The 16473-nt window shown below is 44.3% G+C and overlaps 1 protein-coding gene across 8 annotated transcripts in view; it reads right to left on the bottom strand.

The window, feature by feature from the left end:
- Ltbp1 (latent transforming growth factor beta binding protein 1) overlaps nt 1–16473 on the bottom strand; it is a 423409-nt gene that overhangs the window by 67501 nt on the left and 339435 nt on the right. For all 8 annotated transcript variants that reach the window (XM_045150784.1, XM_045150787.1, XM_045150789.1 and 5 more), the window contains 2 exons: nt 16267–16389; nt 9449–9574 (listed from right to left, as the gene is read on the bottom strand). In XM_045150784.1, coding sequence (XP_045006719.1) covers nt 9449–9574; nt 16267–16389 — 249 coding nt within the window. The remainder of the gene's footprint in view (nt 1–9448; nt 9575–16266; nt 16390–16473) is intronic.

Raw genomic sequence — 16473 nt, 5'->3', positions numbered from 1 at the left:
AATGAAAACAATCCAGAGCCTCAATTGCATGTTTCTTCTATTAAAATTACTCACAAAAGATAATATCCATAAAATATTGATGTGTTTTTTTAAAATTTTTATTAACATTTTCCATGATTATAAAATATATCCCATGGTAATTCCCTCCCTCCCCACCCCCACACTTTCCCATTTGAAATTCCATTCTCCATCATATTGATGTGTTTTTATATTATACATTTTTTAAAATGCAGTATCACTTTGTCTTCACATATTTATCCATACCCATTTAGAGAGTCTCTGTACTAATTTAAGTTTTACATTTTATATCCCGGGTTTTGAGAAAATAAATATCTTACTCTAATTTGGATCCACACTATGCGTTTTCTCTTCCCTATATTCTTCTCTTGCTGGGGTGCAGCCAGCAAGGGCCGAGAGAAAGCTCTCAGCACAGGCCAAGCATATCAAACCCCAGATTCATCTTTCTGACACATAGGCCCCAGAGTCAACATGAAACAAGCCAAAAAAATTTCCCTTTTTTCCAACATTCTAATTTTTCTCTTTCTAAATTCAGATAGGAAGCCAAGAAAGATCACTTATGAAACCACAGAAAATAGGCAAGATACCTCTAGAAAAGTCGTGCCGATGCTTGAATGCAAACAAGTGTCAACGTCGGCCAGCAGCTTACCAGTAATTGAGACAGAAACCAGTTTCAGACTTCAAATACCTCGTGGGTGAATGGACAGAGTCAGTTACATGGGAAAATCATGGGAAACACATGGTAAAGCTTGAAAGCCAAGTGCATAGACATGCCTTACTATGGTATACTCTGAGCGACTTTAATTCTGAATTTACAAAAAGCAGTGTGCAGTCATTCATCACGACCAAACCTGGACTTGGAACTACCACATAATCCCACTCACCAATGCTTATCTGTGTGACCCCCTATTTGGTAAGTATTGAAAATATAAAAATAAATACGGCTCAAAAGTTCCCTTTCTAAATGCCCACATACGAAGAATGCAAGACAATTCAGGCACCGGTGTAGTAAGTAGTAAAAGTTGCCAGGCGTGGTGGTGTGTGCCTTTAATCCCTGTACGAGGGAGGCAGAGGCAGGAGGATTGCCGAGAGTTCAAGGCCACCCTGAGACTACATAGTGAATTCCAGGTCAGCCTGGGTCAGATTGAAACCCTACCTTGAAAAGCCAAACAAACAAACAAACAAACAAAAAACAAAAAACCCCAGTAAGTACTACAAGTGCAACCATAAGAAATTCACTGAGCAAGTTCTATGGGCCAGGCTCTGTTCTAGGCTGATGGGTGCCAACACTCACCAAGCTCATGGAGGCAGTGATGCCATCCTCACTTCTCCAGCTCTAGGAACCTACCAAGCCCACATAGCTTAACAGTTCAAGTTCCCATACTTAAATGCTGCTATTGCACTTCCTAAGCACTGCTGTGCCCCGAAGCTCTTTGGGGGTAAACTTTAAGAATTAAGTCTTCACACTTGAATTGCGGAGGATGGATGAGATTCAGACAGTCTCTAAGTGAGAACTCAGGGCTTGACTAGCTGTCAGCAGAACTGGACATTCGGAAGACTGACTTCATTCCTACCAGCTGGGTGTCAGAATCCCTGAATGACCTTAAGTCCTCTGACCTTCCTGGGAAATACTCAAGCTCTGAGCTATGGAACACATAAAATAAACTTTTCTAGTTTTTGTTTTTTTAAAAAGAATTAAGTCTTCAGGGCTGGAGAGATGGCTTAGTAGTCAAGTCGTCTGATTCCCCAGGACCCACATAAAGCCAGACGCACAAGGTGGGCCATGCATCTGGAGTTTGTTTGCAGTGGCCAGAGATCCTGGTGCGCCCATTCTCTTTCTCTTCCTCTCTGTCTCTCAAATAAATACACAGATAAAGAAGATTAAAGGCAATGACGTCTTTAAAAAATAAAAGACTTTGCAAAGTAGACAACATTCTTGGTTGGGAGTGATCTTGTTACTAGTGTTTCCTAATGTTGGGTGAAGGACAGCTTTTTATCCACCATTTATTCACCAAACATTTACTGTGTCTGAATTATTTCCAATGGCTGAGCAATACAGAAAGCGGTCACTGTCTCTCTGGCCTTGGAGTCTTGCAATGGCAGTAACAATGAATGAAAACCACAAAATTCAGAAGGGGACCAGGGTGGTACCGAAAAAATTAAAAAGCACAACACTAAACCAGGAAGTCAGTAATTCATTCATTAAGGAGTGAGAGAATGACGGGAAAGTTGGTCGGAAAAGGCCTCCTGGAGAACGCTGAAGACGTGCGGGAGGTGAGAGGTGATGATCACTTATTTTGCGTAAGAAATTTCTTGCTTTGCTGCCCCAGAAGCAGTCGGAGTAAGACTTCACCCACGTGGAGGTGTGTTGCGGAGACTGTGTGAGGAGGCAGGTACCAAACATTCAGCACAGCGCCTGGCTCAGCGAGGGCTCCGTGCCTGGCAGCTGCTACCAGGACTGCCACTGTGTTGGTAAAGTCGGGGAACCAGATACGTGGCCCATCCTTCACCCACTCTTCCTGACAGCCCAAGGTAATCACCGGCTCATCCCTTAGACGTCCAGTAAGAACTGCTTTCTAAAACTGTCAGGGGAAGCAGGATCTGTAACATCCAAACCCAAGGACTCTGGTTGTTGATGACATCAGAACGGTCAACGCAGGTGGGGGGGCCAGTGTCGGGGTGAGCTGGCATCAGCATCATGTGCGCACAGCCAGTTTCTGATTCATAAACTTCATTCTGTGGCAATCTCGAGGTCTGTTATTATTATCGTTGCTACTATTATTATTTTTTGGTTTCTCATGGTAGGGTCTCACTGTAGCCCAGGCTGACCTGGAATTCACTATGTAGTCTCAGGGTGGCCTTGAACTCACAGCGATCCTCCTACCTCTGCCTCCCGAGTGCTGGGATTAAAGGTGTGCACCACCATGCCTGGCTAAGGTCTGTTATTTTTATTCTTATTTTTTGTGGTGGTGGTGGTGGGGCTGCAAGGAAAGTATTTACTTTTTCTCAGGAGATGATTTTTTTTTTAATGCAAGTGTTGATATAAAGAAGATAATAACACATGGAAAATCTGTATTCCAGCTCCCAAAGCAGCTGATTCCAGCAAAATTTCCTCAGCTCTCCCCCGAATGATTTAGGCCCTCCATTTTCACTCACTCCTGCAGGAGGACCCACGGAGCGTCAGCAGTAGCCCTCAGCGCTGGGAGCCCCTTCCTTTACCTGCGTTGCTACCTGATCCTTTTTTCTGTCTTTTTCTTTTTCCTTTTTTATATGCAGAAGACAGTACATCCTTTTGTTAAGTAATGCCCTGTCCCCCACTTTTTTTTTGGAAAGGTAAAATCACTCATGTCATATTCCTTTAATAGTCATTTCTGTTTCAGATCTTAAAATTACTAAAAATCTAAAAAACGCCCACTTGAGCCAAGCAGCCACATGTAATGTATTATTGGGTTAGGGTTCTTCCTCATCCGCCTTGGCTAAAACACTTTCAGAAATGCTGTCTATTCGGCGATGGGCACACAGTTCTACCTTCAGTCCACAAAGCCTCCAGCTGCCTCTGCACACTCTTCACGATGGAGTAAACACTTTTGTTTTACACGCAGGACATGGACTTAAAAGTCCGATACACAGAACACTTCCTTCCCGTTCCTTATTTCTCTGGGTGGAGTTGCCTTTCTTTTGTTTTCTGGTTCCCAATAAAGGGAAAATGAGGCCAAAAGTCAGGGGCAATCTTGCTTCAGTTGTTAAGTTATCATGATGTTCATCATGCTGCCCAGAGCCAGCCACTTTCACCAGACACTTCTGTGACCCTTACCCCCTAAACCCCTTTTCATTTTTTTTTTTTTTTGGAGGTAGGGTGTCACTCTAGCTCAGGCTGACCCAGAACTCACTATGTAGTCTCAGGGTGGCCTCGAACTCATGGTGATTCTCCTACCTCTGCCTTCCGAGTGCGCCTCCACACCCAGCCTTCCCCCATTTTTTAAAAATGAACTATTGTTTCTTCTTTCTTTATTTGAGAGAGTGAGAGAAACAAAGAGGCAGATAGAGGATGGGCACACCAGGATCTCTAGCCACGGCAAACAAACTCCAGACACGTGCGCCACCTTGTGCATCTGGCATGGGTACTGAGTAATCGAACTCGGTTCCTTCGGCTTTGCAGACAAGCACCTTCACTACTGAGCCATCTCTCCAGCTCTCTCCCTCTTCCCCTTTGCAAGATTAGCAGGGAGTGGCTTATAGTTAGGACCAAAGAGGAGTCTTCAAAACTTTTTAACAGGAATTAATTCTGTGAGTACTTTGGCTGAGATGCTGTAGAAGCCCGAGTTCCCGGCGAGGGTCCAGGAAGTTCCCTCTCAGATGCCCAGTCACCATCTGAGCGGAGAGTGGCAGAGGCGCTCAGCCTGGGCTCAGCCCAGGGAGGAATCACGAGAAACAACAGCATCGTCATCATACGGGGAAAAAAATGCAAGAGCATGATATAGAACCGAGATGAGAAAAAACAAACAGGTTTGGATCTTTCCTTTCTAGTGGAAAAATAGTGATGCCAGCACTATCTGATTTTAAGAATAGACTTTGTTTTTAAGAGCAGTTTTCGGTTCCCAGTAAAATTACCTTATTTCTATACACTTCCTTGCTCCCCTCACTTCTGCTCCACGTCTCCCACTCCCAACCAGAGTGGCATTTGTTACCATCGGTGAACCTGCTCCGAGACACCGTCCTCAGCCAGAGCTCACAGCCGACATCAGGACTCACTCCTGGAATTGTATGACCTCAGTGTTTATTCTTCTGCCAGAACAGGCAACAGGGAGAAGGCCTTCCACTGGCCACCTCCACTCTATTTACTTATTCAGAAGCGGAAGACAAATTTGAAAATGAGAGACATGTAATGTGGATTCATTTTTTTTTTCTCAAAAAATTTATAGTTTTTTCACAAATCCACTTATAGAAGCAGAACTTTCCTTTTTCCTTTATTTTAGGGTTTATCTTTTTCTCACATCTTATACCATTTACTTGTCTATCAGTTTATTACCTCCAAGAAAATGGAAATCTTTTTTTTTTGAGGTTGGGTCTTGCTCTCTATCCTAGGCTGACCTGGAATTCACTATGTAGTGTCAGGGTGGCCTCGAACTCATGACAATCCACCTACCCCTGCCTTTTTTTTTTTTTAATTTTTTATTTATTTATTTGAGAGCGACAGACACAGAGAGAAAGACAGATAGAGGGAGAGAGAGAGAATGGGCGCGCCAGGGCTTCCAGCCTCTGCAAACGAACTCCAGACGCGTGCGCCCCCTTGTGCATCTGGCTAACGTGGGACCTGGGGAACCTCGAACCGGGGTCTGTAGGCTTCACAGGCAAGCGCTTAACCGCTAAGCCATCTCTCCAGCCCTACCCCTGCCTTTTGAGTGCTGGGATCATGCCTGATCTTTGATTTTTTTTTTTTAAACAACCAGATAAAGCAAATGGGAACCAAGTGAAAAAAAACGAAAAGTACACTTCCCTTTGTTTTTACACACAAGACCCCTGGCTAGTGGATAAAAAGAAAGTGGCCAAAGAAGATGAGCTATGACCTAGACACAGTAGGCATGGATAAAGACGGATGCCAATCACAAGGTTCCTGTTCTGGCATCCAATTCTGGGATTCCTATTACACTTATGATAATTAGATTGTCTATAGTATACAACTATGTCATACAATTTAAACATGAACACATAATGCTTTCTATGTGGAATGTGCATCTATTCATTTTCCTCCTGCATTGTAGACTTCATGTGGACAAGAACTCTGTGCCTTCTATCTTCAGAACAACGCCTGGGCACCTGATAGGCATTCAAAAAATACTTCAGTGAATGAAGAAATAACTACTTGTTCACCCCTCTTACTTTCCACATGGTTTCTTAAAATAAATTTTTTTTGTTGGTTTTTCGAGGAAAGGTCTCACTCTAGCTCAGACTGACTGGGTAGTCTCAGGTTGGCCTCGAACTCTCAGCAATCCTCCTACCTCTGCCTCCCAAGTGCTGGGATTAAAGGCGTGTGCCACCACTCCCTGCTTTCTTTTATTAAAATTTTTTTTTGAGAGAGACAAAGAGCGTGTGCATGCGAGAGAGAGAGAGAGAGAGAGAGAGAGAGAGAGAGAGAGGGAGAGAGGGAGGGAGAGTTGGCACGCCGGGGCCTCCAGCCACTGCAACTGAGCTCCAGACGTGCACACACGCTACCCTGCGTGCTCTCACCGCCTTGTGCGTGTGGTTTATGTGAGATCCGGAGAGTTGAACATGGGTCCTTAGGCTTTGTAGGCAAGTGCCCTAAGTACTAAGCAATCTCTCCAGCCCCCCCCCCCCCCCCGTCTTTAACTCATTCAGGAGGACCAGGCACTGCTCCCTCTCCTCCCAGGGTCCTTGCACAGGTGAGGGGAGGGGATGGCCTCTTATTTCTACAATGGACATGCTGCTTCAGGTCACTCAAAATGACAGACATTGCTGCCTCACTGTGGTTCAGTCACTGCAGCCAGATGCCAACAATTGTCCAAGTGATGGGGGATCAGGGAAGGGCTCCCTTCTTTCAGCATCCCCCACCCCACTGGTTGGAACCTGTGTGTCAGTCCCAACATTGCCAATGGCTTTAGCGGTTTTCACCAGAGGTTCAGAAGGAAACTGGTGGATGGGCCTGAGCCAAGGGTGCCAGGCTCTTCGCAATGCTAATTCAAACACTATGCACATCGGCTCCATTGCCAGATCCTGGTCACATGAGCTAGCTCTGCCCTACACCACAGCCAGGGGTTGAATGAGGACACAACACTATTGCCATGTTGCAGACTAAGTCCAACAAAAGAAAATTTGGACCAATTTACTATATTGGATTAAGCCCTAAAAATGAAAGCTGTACCAAACTTATTGAAGAAAGAAAATAACATGCCCAATAATCAGGGAGCTTTCTAGTTATCTTACCAAATATCAGCATAATATTCTAAATTACCTATTTATGACTTGTAAAATTGTCTACTTTTTGGCATATAGAAATATGGGCCACATATCAAAGTGAGTGCTCTCAACGAACACAGCAATTTACCAAGCATTAGAAGTTTTTCTAAAAACACATTTTAAAGTTAAGACTTCGCCAAGTAAATGACCAACAAAATTAGAGCTGCAACTGAATTAGAGCGATTATGTAACTCTCGATTTGCAGAAATTGGTGTTCAGAAAGAGACAGAATCGAGGAAAACTGAAGGCATGATAAATGTGAATGTGTGTACACTTGGTATTTGTCTGGAACAATAGCTTTGATTAGTGACTGCCTGAGGTGATTCATTTTTCTTTTCTTCCCCCCTCCAAAAAAAAAGATTAGAATGGGTGCACCAGGGCCTCTAGCCACTGCAAATGAATTCCAGACACATGTGCCACCTTGTACATCTGGCTTACATGGGTTCTGGGGAGTCGAGCCTGGGTCCTTGGGCTTCATAGGCAAGTGTTGTAACTGCTAAACCATCTCTCCAGCCCTGGTTTATTTTTCCACATGTAGTTTTGCCCGGCATAGCCATGGGCTCTTGTAACGTGGACGGTTTCTCAGTGAAGGGCCACCTTACCCCCCCGTGACTTAGAGCTCAGCAAAGAAGTGAGGTGGTGGCTCTCTGGAGTATTCGATTCCACAACCCACTATCTGTCCACTCCGGTGAGGCAGCGCCCTCGTCCGCTGGGAAAGTACGCTGTCTGGATGAATGTGTGCGCCTATGCAGCCTCTCTTCTGGAGGCTATAGTCTCTGAGCTCCAAGTATAAACTTAATGTAAAACACGAGCCACTGAAGCAAGATCTCCTTATAAATCTCCTGTCACTCACATTATTGTGATGCCTTCCTCCACTTCCCTATTTCGGATCCCTTCCAAGCCCTTCCACCCGTTTGCGCAAACTCCACCCTGCATTATCTTTCTTCCATTGCAGCCAAATCTGGCCTCCATGTTTTGTCTGCTCAGCAGGAGATCAACTCCAACGATCTCCTGCTTTTTATAACATCAGTTTACGCTTCCCAGTGCAGTAATTGGTTTCAGCTGAACTTGGTCTCTGGTCCTCGGCACGGCTCCGCCAGTGCCAGCCAGGACGGCAGACGCTTCCTGCTGCAGCGTTTTTTAGAGTGAAGAATCTGGGTACTATCTGACGCCTCAAATAAAACTTTTGCGATGTACTTCTTTGAAATATGGTGAGGTTCTAATAACCTGAATTTTCAAAAAGATTCAATCGACATGTGTTCATGGGCATCTTCTCAGCTGACTTTTTTACAAAGGTTCATTCAGGGGGCTGGGGAGATGCCTCCCCACTAAGAGCACTTGCTGTACAAGCAGGAGGGCCTGAAAGGGTTTGAGATCACCTGAGTTTGATTCCCCAGCACCCATATAAAAAGCTGGGTGTACACCCATTTATTCAACCCCAGTCCTGTAGGGAGTGGAGGCCGGAGAAGCACTTGGGCTCACTGTCTGAAAATGGCAGCTTCAGACTGAGGAAGATACCCAACATTCTCCTCTGACCACTGCCAATAAGCACAGGGCACATGCATCTGCACGTACGTGTGCATATTCCACACACATCACATCACACGCCACACACACTCTACACGTACACCAAAGAGGCTCAAATAAATTATTCTTCAAGTTATCAAACTATAATAAGTCATCAAGAACAGGAATTTTAAAACCAGTGTTGTCCCCAACAAGTAGGAAGCAGTGTTGGACCAATGTCTTACAATGTCCCTAGCATTCCTATGGGATCATAAATCTTGGCAGGTGACAATGCATTAGCCTTAAGGCAAGGAGAATAGAGGAATATTTGCAATGACACAGCACAATCAACCAAGAGGTTGCATTATTGTTTTTAATAAACAGAACAACTAGTAATAGTCTACATGAAATTATCAAAACAGGCCTGGTCGCAAGCCTTAAGAAGAGGGGTGTCTCAGTGTGTCTCCACGTTTCCCACATGGACCTGAAGTTCTTGGCCCTGCACATTTTGTTTGTTTTTTTATTCTTTATTTCTCAGATCCCCATTTTTCATTTATTAAAAACACTGGCAGAGCATGGCAGCATTATATTATCATTATTAAGCTAAAGAATCGGCTTATTTTATGTAGCAGTTTACTATACCCCACGCTGGCTGTTACAGAAAGGATTTACACATGTATGCATTAGCTGGGCCTAGTGGAGCCTCTCACTTCACTTATTAACACGGTACCAGTACTGGAACCATCTGCGCCTATCTGCGCCACCCTAACCTCGGGTTATCCGATGGGTACATCCCAGTTGGGCTCCTGAGCTGTGCTTCTCCGCCTCAGTCATTTTGACACATTATAAGCTTTGAGCCTTGAATTATGAACGCCTCTTTTTGCCTGTTCTATAAAAAGATCTGCTTTAATCACACAGTAGTGACATGATTTCTTATGGCTGAGCTTACCTTCACATGTCCGGCCATCTGCGGAGATGGAGAAGCCCTGTTCGCAGACACAGTGGAAAGAGCCGGGCGTGTTCAGACACTTGCCATGGGGACCACAGTGTGCGGGGTGTTCACATTCATTAACGTCTGCGACATGAAAGAGAGTTTCAAACACTGGCAAATCGAATCTGGCCTATTTTCATATGATAACAGTCGTAGCATGAGGCTAATCTATTCCGAAAGAGCTAGGCTTTTATTTTGTGGCACAGCCATAGCCTTTGTCCATATAAGAGACCACAGGACAAGTTGAATTGTTAGGAAAGAGAAATGATTTTGGGTGAGTCACATGACACAGTCAATATTCAACCATCTCAACCTACAAAAATAGAAATTTTAAAGGTTCAACTGAAAGCAACCCTTGTCTTAGACACTGTAAAGGTTTGAAATATTCGGAATTAGTGAGAATGCTGTGTACTCTATCTCTCATCGCCACTGAACAAACTGTTACAGCCTTGTCTCCCCATACCTAGGATGCAGACTCCTTAAGTCCAAGGCTGGACATGTCCCTGTATAGTATTTAGCTCTTAAATGTCACTTACTTTATTTAATTAACTATTTATGGTTTGGATTTTTGAGGTAGGGTCTCACTCTAGCCCAGGCTGACCTGGAATTCACTATATAGTCACAGGGTGGCCTCAAGCCCACAGCAATCCTCCTACATCTGCCTGAATATATGACAAACAGACTGAAACCTGTATTTCATGAAACTTAGGTACCAGAAATAAAATACAAGGTAAGGAAAGGCAGAGTAGTTACAACTGGTGTGGCTTGGTACGATGATAGTAGTGAATGATGGTCAAGTGTTTACTGTAGAGCTTAACACATAATTAGCAGCTATAAGGAATAGCCACAGACGGGTGACGCAGGAGAATGTTCCAGAGCTTTTATGCCCTGCTTGTTCTCAGCGTACTTGCGTTTCTCAGGGTCACGACATTCAACACTGGGCATTCAACACTGCTAACCACAGAGGGCTTAGCATAAGCAAAATGTTCTTTTGACTCAGTTCAACTTATGTTGGCTACCAGCGCCTTGGATAACTTGCAGTCGTGACCGGAGGACAGCTCGCCTGTTCACGGTGGCACTGACGCCTGTCACGATGGCACTGATGCCCGTGATGGCCCCCGCCCTGTGTTCTCCTAGCCGCCTTGCTCAGCTATGTCCCTCATGTGTGAACCCTGAATTCCTAATCCCCAGCTTTGTACATCAGTAGTGTCATATGGGCATATGTTCATCCCAAACTCTCTTCATTCCGTTTTCACTCTACTAACTGAACAGAGATTGGCTAAGGGAACTGAGCTCATGAAACAACCACATGTCCCCAAGCACCGCTCAAGACAAGCATCGTACTGAGAGAACCTGAAGTTTCCTAGGGTCTCTTCTGCTGTTTACTAGAAGGTTCTTAACACTGTCTTCAGAAGTCCATTCTGAACTCATCTAAAATGTTTTATTAATGAATAGGACAGACCATGGCCATATGAATCTCACAGTGGAATAAGGGGGGTACATATGTAGCAGTAAGACTTAATAGAAGTACCAAAAGGTATAGATTATGAGTCCTTTATAGAAATTTCTAGAACATGCTGAGCCACCAACCTCACAGTTCTCTTCCTCAAAAAGTCACCCCTTTCTTTGTGTCCAAAATTTCTCAGGGGCTCTTCTGCTTGCCCTGCTTTTCTCTTTGTGCAACAAAATCTCAGGCAGCTGGGCTGGACAGATTGCTCAGTGGTCAAGGCGCTTGCCTACAGAGCCTAATGAGCTGGGTTCAATTCCCCAGTACCCACCTAGAGCCAGTTGCACAAAGTAATGCGTGCACCTGGAGTTCCTTTGCAGTGGCTGAAAGTCCTGGCACACTCATTCTGTCTTTCTTTTCCTGCCCTCTCTCTTTCTGTTTGTTCTTCACCTGCTGACATTCCGTTAGTTTGGGAATCTGAATTCTGACCTTCTCATCCTTCAGTTCAATTCTTCTTCAACCTACTGTCTAGAGTTACCTCCATCTGGGCAAGGGGGTACCCCAAAGCTCCACTGGACCTCAAGATCATACACAGGGGCAGGACAGATGGCCCAGTTGGTAAAGTGCTACCTTGCAAGCATGAAGACCTGAGTCAGCTCCCCAGCACCCATGGTTTTAAAAAGCCAGACATGGCCATGCACGCATTCAGCTCCAGCACCAAGGGAGGGTGGAGACGGGCACATCACTGGGACTTCCACTGTGACAGAGAAAATGGTGAGCTCCAGGTCCAGTGACAGGTTCTGTCTCAGTGAATTGAGGTGGAAGAGCAACAGAAGAGGGGACACATTGCTCTCCTCGGGCCTCGGGACATGTATAAATCGAGTATACGTATCTGCACGCACATGTGCACAGACCATATACACACAACCACACATACTACATACTAAACACAGACAAGCCAGGCATGGTGGCACATACTTGTAATCCCAGAGTTGGGCAGCCAAAGACAGGTGGATCCCTAGAGCTCACTGGCCAGTCAGGCCAGCCTAATTGGTGAGCCACAGGACGATGAGAGACCTGCCTCAAAACAAACAAACAAACAAACAAACCCACAAAGTGGACAGTGTTCCTAGATAATGATATTAGAGGTTGTCCTCTGGCCTCCACATGCACATACACACATGTGCACCACACACACGCAAATACATGCATGCACACATGTGCACAAAAGACCATATACTATTCATCAAGTGAAGCCCCAGTGGCTTCCTAAGACTTCCTTGTTGCCTTATCCTGCGGCTCGGTGTGGCCCTGAAAAGCTATCTGCTTTGCTACTTTGCACAAGGGGGAAAACTGAACACAAAAATTGTGCTCCAGAAGAAGTCATTGATTAACAAACAACTGTCAAAAAAAGTTTGATGACAGGAACTGAAGATGCATTCCCAGACTTTTTTCCAGGAAACTGCTAAAGAAAGAACAACACGGGTATGTGGAACCAGCAAAACATATGCATTCAATTTGGACTGGACTTATTGAGGCATTTCTTTGCCATGCCGCAAGTCACTCCAAGCTGAAAGCCAGACTATATTTAAGTTGGGTTTCTTTCATGGATCTGAAATTCCACAGAAATTCACAATTTGGCATGCATAAGTCAAAACGTGAAACTGAAGTGTGTTCTGAATCTCAAGTGTATCCTGCCACATTCCTCACGAGACGGTTAACATGGAATTTCCATACTGTCTGCACATCACCGAAGAGCTCTGTGGGGAAAAGAAAATCTTGAACACCCTTCGAGCTAGAAAAGCCTGGCTGCATGTGAGCCATCTTCAGAGCTACCGGAAAGGCTGCCAAAGTTTATGCATATCGCACACTGTGCAGCCACGTCCCGGCGTTATCAACGCTGCTGTCTATTACACTTTACTCAAGTCAGCTCTGCAATCTCCACCTACCTGCAGAGCGCTGACATGACCATGGGACTAGAGACGGGGAGGCTGCTGACTCCAGGCAGTGGAAGAGCGCGTAGCTGCCGCCCGCGATCGAGGGAAATATGTCTGCTACTGTAAACTCAGGCTCCCACGGAAGAAAGTGGGAGCTGCAGTAAACTCATATACATTACCCATTGTTTTCATATACATTATTCCTTAAGCAGCACAAAAGGTCTGTGAGAGAGAGGCCTGTTATGTAATTGCAATCAAAACTTTCAAACGGAGACATGAATGCATTCTTGAAAAGAGAAGAAACTCAATTTACTTGTGCACAATAGTCATGAAGCCCCATGTGTTTTTTTTTTTTTTTAATTTTTATTAACATTTTCCATGATTATAAAATATATCCCATGGTAATTCCCTCCCTCCCCACCCCCCACACTTTCCCGTTTGAAATTCCATTCTCCATCATATTACCTCCCCATTACAATCATTGTAATTACATATATACAATATCAACCTATTAAGTATCCTCCTCCCTTCCTTTCTCCACCCTTTATGTCTCCTTTTCAACTTACTGGCCTCTGCTACTAAGTATTTTCATTCTCACACAGAAGCCCAGTCATCTGTAGCTAGGATCCCCATATGAGGGAGAAAGGCCCCATGTGTTTTGAGCAGTCACATAGTTGAGAGTTGGTGTCAAACCACAGACACAAGTTCTACACACTGAGAGAGCGTGGAACAATCAGTGGGCCAGGTGACTGAGTGCTGGGTGATTTAACTTTAGATGTGAAAGGACAAAAATTTCAATATGAAATCTTGGTCCATTTATACTAAGACTTGATCTTGCCTCTATTTAGCCAAAAGAAATTAGAAAAGAAAATATCACTTTTCAGCCAGAAGTCTATAATAAAAACCAGGATTCAGATTTCTTAGCCTTTTTGAGATATTTTTCATCTCTTGGCATTTTTATATAAATCGAGATTAATTTTGTTTAAGATCCCCAAATGGAAATATTTTGACAGAAATGTACAACTCTAGTGTTCCTTCTCTACTGCAACAAATCCAAGCACATTTAATGTTTGTACTACAAAAACTTAAAAATTTAACTGTGCGTACTCCTTGTGGCAGTAAAGAAATACTTGATATCAAATGGGTATATTTAAATCTTAGGACCCGTGAGGGCATTAATTCTAAAGGCTCGTAAGGCACAGGCCCATGTTTTCCATAACTCCATGGCCCACGGGAGGGCGTGGACAGTGATGCATGTATGGAGGACAATGCCATTCCAGTTCCATGTCTTAGAAGAGAGACTCCATGATCACAAGGATATGGATTACTGAGATATGAAGGGGAGATATAATTTATTGTAATCCAGAATTTAAAAGGTCTTGTAAGTTCAGTAGTAATGTATGAAGAATACCTTCACCCATCTTTTATTTATCAGCACTTTGAAATATGATATGCAAAAAAGAAAAAAAATAAAGAAAAGAAATATATTATGTAGCTCCAAAGTGGTAGAAGGACATTAAGAAAAAATTAACATCCACTCATGCATCAGAAATAAACAGATGCAGGGGCTGGAGAGATAGCTCAGTGGGTAAGGCGCTTGCCTTCAGAACCTAACAACCCGAATTTAATTCCCTAGTACTCATGTAAGCCAGATGCACAAAACAGCACATGCATCAGGAGTTTATTTACAGTGGTTAAAGCTGATGTTTTCATTCTCTCTCTCCCTCTCTCTCTCTCTCTCTCTGTGTCTGTCTGTATCACTTGGCTTGTAAATAAATAAATAAAATATTTTTTAAAAGAAAGAAATAGATGTAAAATAAATACATGAAGTATGCACCTTTGGTGGAAAAAGGCATGTGTCTGGAATTTGCTAATGTATTCCTTCATGCTTGCAGTGATGAGGAGTGAATGTAAGGTCTTAGGTGAGTGCTCTGCCCCTGGGAAACTTCCTGAGCGCAAGGGGCTTTAGTAGAACCAGGACATTTGGGATAACTGGTGAGGGCAGTCAGGTGCAGTGAGAAAACTGGGACATGGGATGTACCCAGTCTGATTTTTTCAGCCTCAGAGTCAAAATGACTCAATGTGGGCTGGAGAGATGGCTTGGTGGTTAAAACACTTGCCTGTGAAGCCTAAGGACCTCGGTCCAATTTACCAGTACCCACTTAAACCATACGCACAAGGTGGTGCATGCTCTGGAGTTTGTTTGCAGTAGCTAGAGGCCCTGGCACGCCCCTTCTCTCTCTGTCTTAAATAAATAGGTAAATAACTTGATGCGTTACCCTGAGGAGCAATCATTAACTTCACTGTTTTCTTTCTCAGCTCCACCCCTTCCTAAAGACCATAAGGAAAGATATCTCTTCAGTTTCTGAAAGAATTGAAAGATGAGCCAACAGTACCCAACACACAGTAGGTTCTCAATCTAAGTTACTGTGATGGCATGCCCATTAGTGCCCATGCTGCCTTGTTATGTTCTTGTTAGTGCCTGTAACCCACTGTGCTCTGGTGGGGAGAATGAACGTTTTTGGTGCTTTGAAAAATTTTAAATACTGCCCTTCATAATTTTAACCAAATTATTGGTCAGGCCTTTTAGGAAGATGATTGGATAAAAAGAGGGATCAGAAACAGAGCAAATATTACCTGGGGGACAAAATGATTTATGTCCATAAAGGACAGAAAAAAAAAAGTTAGAAAGATAGCTTATGATCAAGTTTCAGTGTTGGACCACGGGAGGAAAAACACAGCACAGATGATCTTGGAGCCAGGCTGCTGTGGTGTGAATGACAAATGTGCCCCTCAACGGCTTCCACGTTTGAATACTTGGTCCCCAGCATGGTGGTCCTGCTCAGGAAGGTTATAGACCATTCAGGCATTGGGGAGGCTCTGCTGGAGGAAGTGGGTCACTGTTTCCTCCCTTAACTTGCTCTGGTCAGGTATTTATTCCTAGGAAGGAGAGAGTACCGCCGCACATGCAAATTGGGGATGTGGTTCTGGCATGGGCAAGGTTAGCAGATCCACGAAGGACTCTTTAACACAAAGCGGCATTGGTTATTTATAAATAAAGCAAGCGGGAAGCCACAGGCTATCATGGGCAGCACTGCAGAACTGGACAACTGTCAATAATAGCAGCAAGAAAGAGGGGAGGGGCTGGAGGGTTGGCTTAGTGGTTAAGGCGTTGGCCTGCGAAGCTAAGGAACCACGTTCGACTCTCCAGGTCCCGCGTAAGCCAGACGCACAGAGGCGATGGAAACGCGCAAGGTCGCACATTTGCACAAGGTGGCACACACGTCTGGAGTTCGACTGCAGCGGCTGGAGGCTCTGGTGTGGCAGTTTTCTCTCTTCTATGTTTCTCTTTTCTCATTAAAAAAAAGTTACAAAAGCAGAAAGGGGAGTACCTTGGCATCCTTTGTTGTCATTAAGCTGGAATCCGTCTGGACAAGTACAGTCGTAGGACCCTGCTGTGTTGACGCAGTCCCCTCCCTGGCAGACACTGCTGTCCTCCAAACACTCGTTGATATCTATGAGCCAGTGCAAAACAGTCACAAGACCGAAGTAAACCGTATCAGGAAAACTAGACATTTTTCTTAGTGCATACACACAAA

This window comes from Jaculus jaculus, chromosome 5 (genome assembly GCF_020740685.1).
Source record: "Jaculus jaculus isolate mJacJac1 chromosome 5, mJacJac1.mat.Y.cur, whole genome shotgun sequence".
NCBI classification, from domain to species: domain Eukaryota; kingdom Metazoa; phylum Chordata; class Mammalia; order Rodentia; family Dipodidae; genus Jaculus; species Jaculus jaculus.
This window is presented reverse-complemented; position numbering and strand designations above follow the sequence as displayed.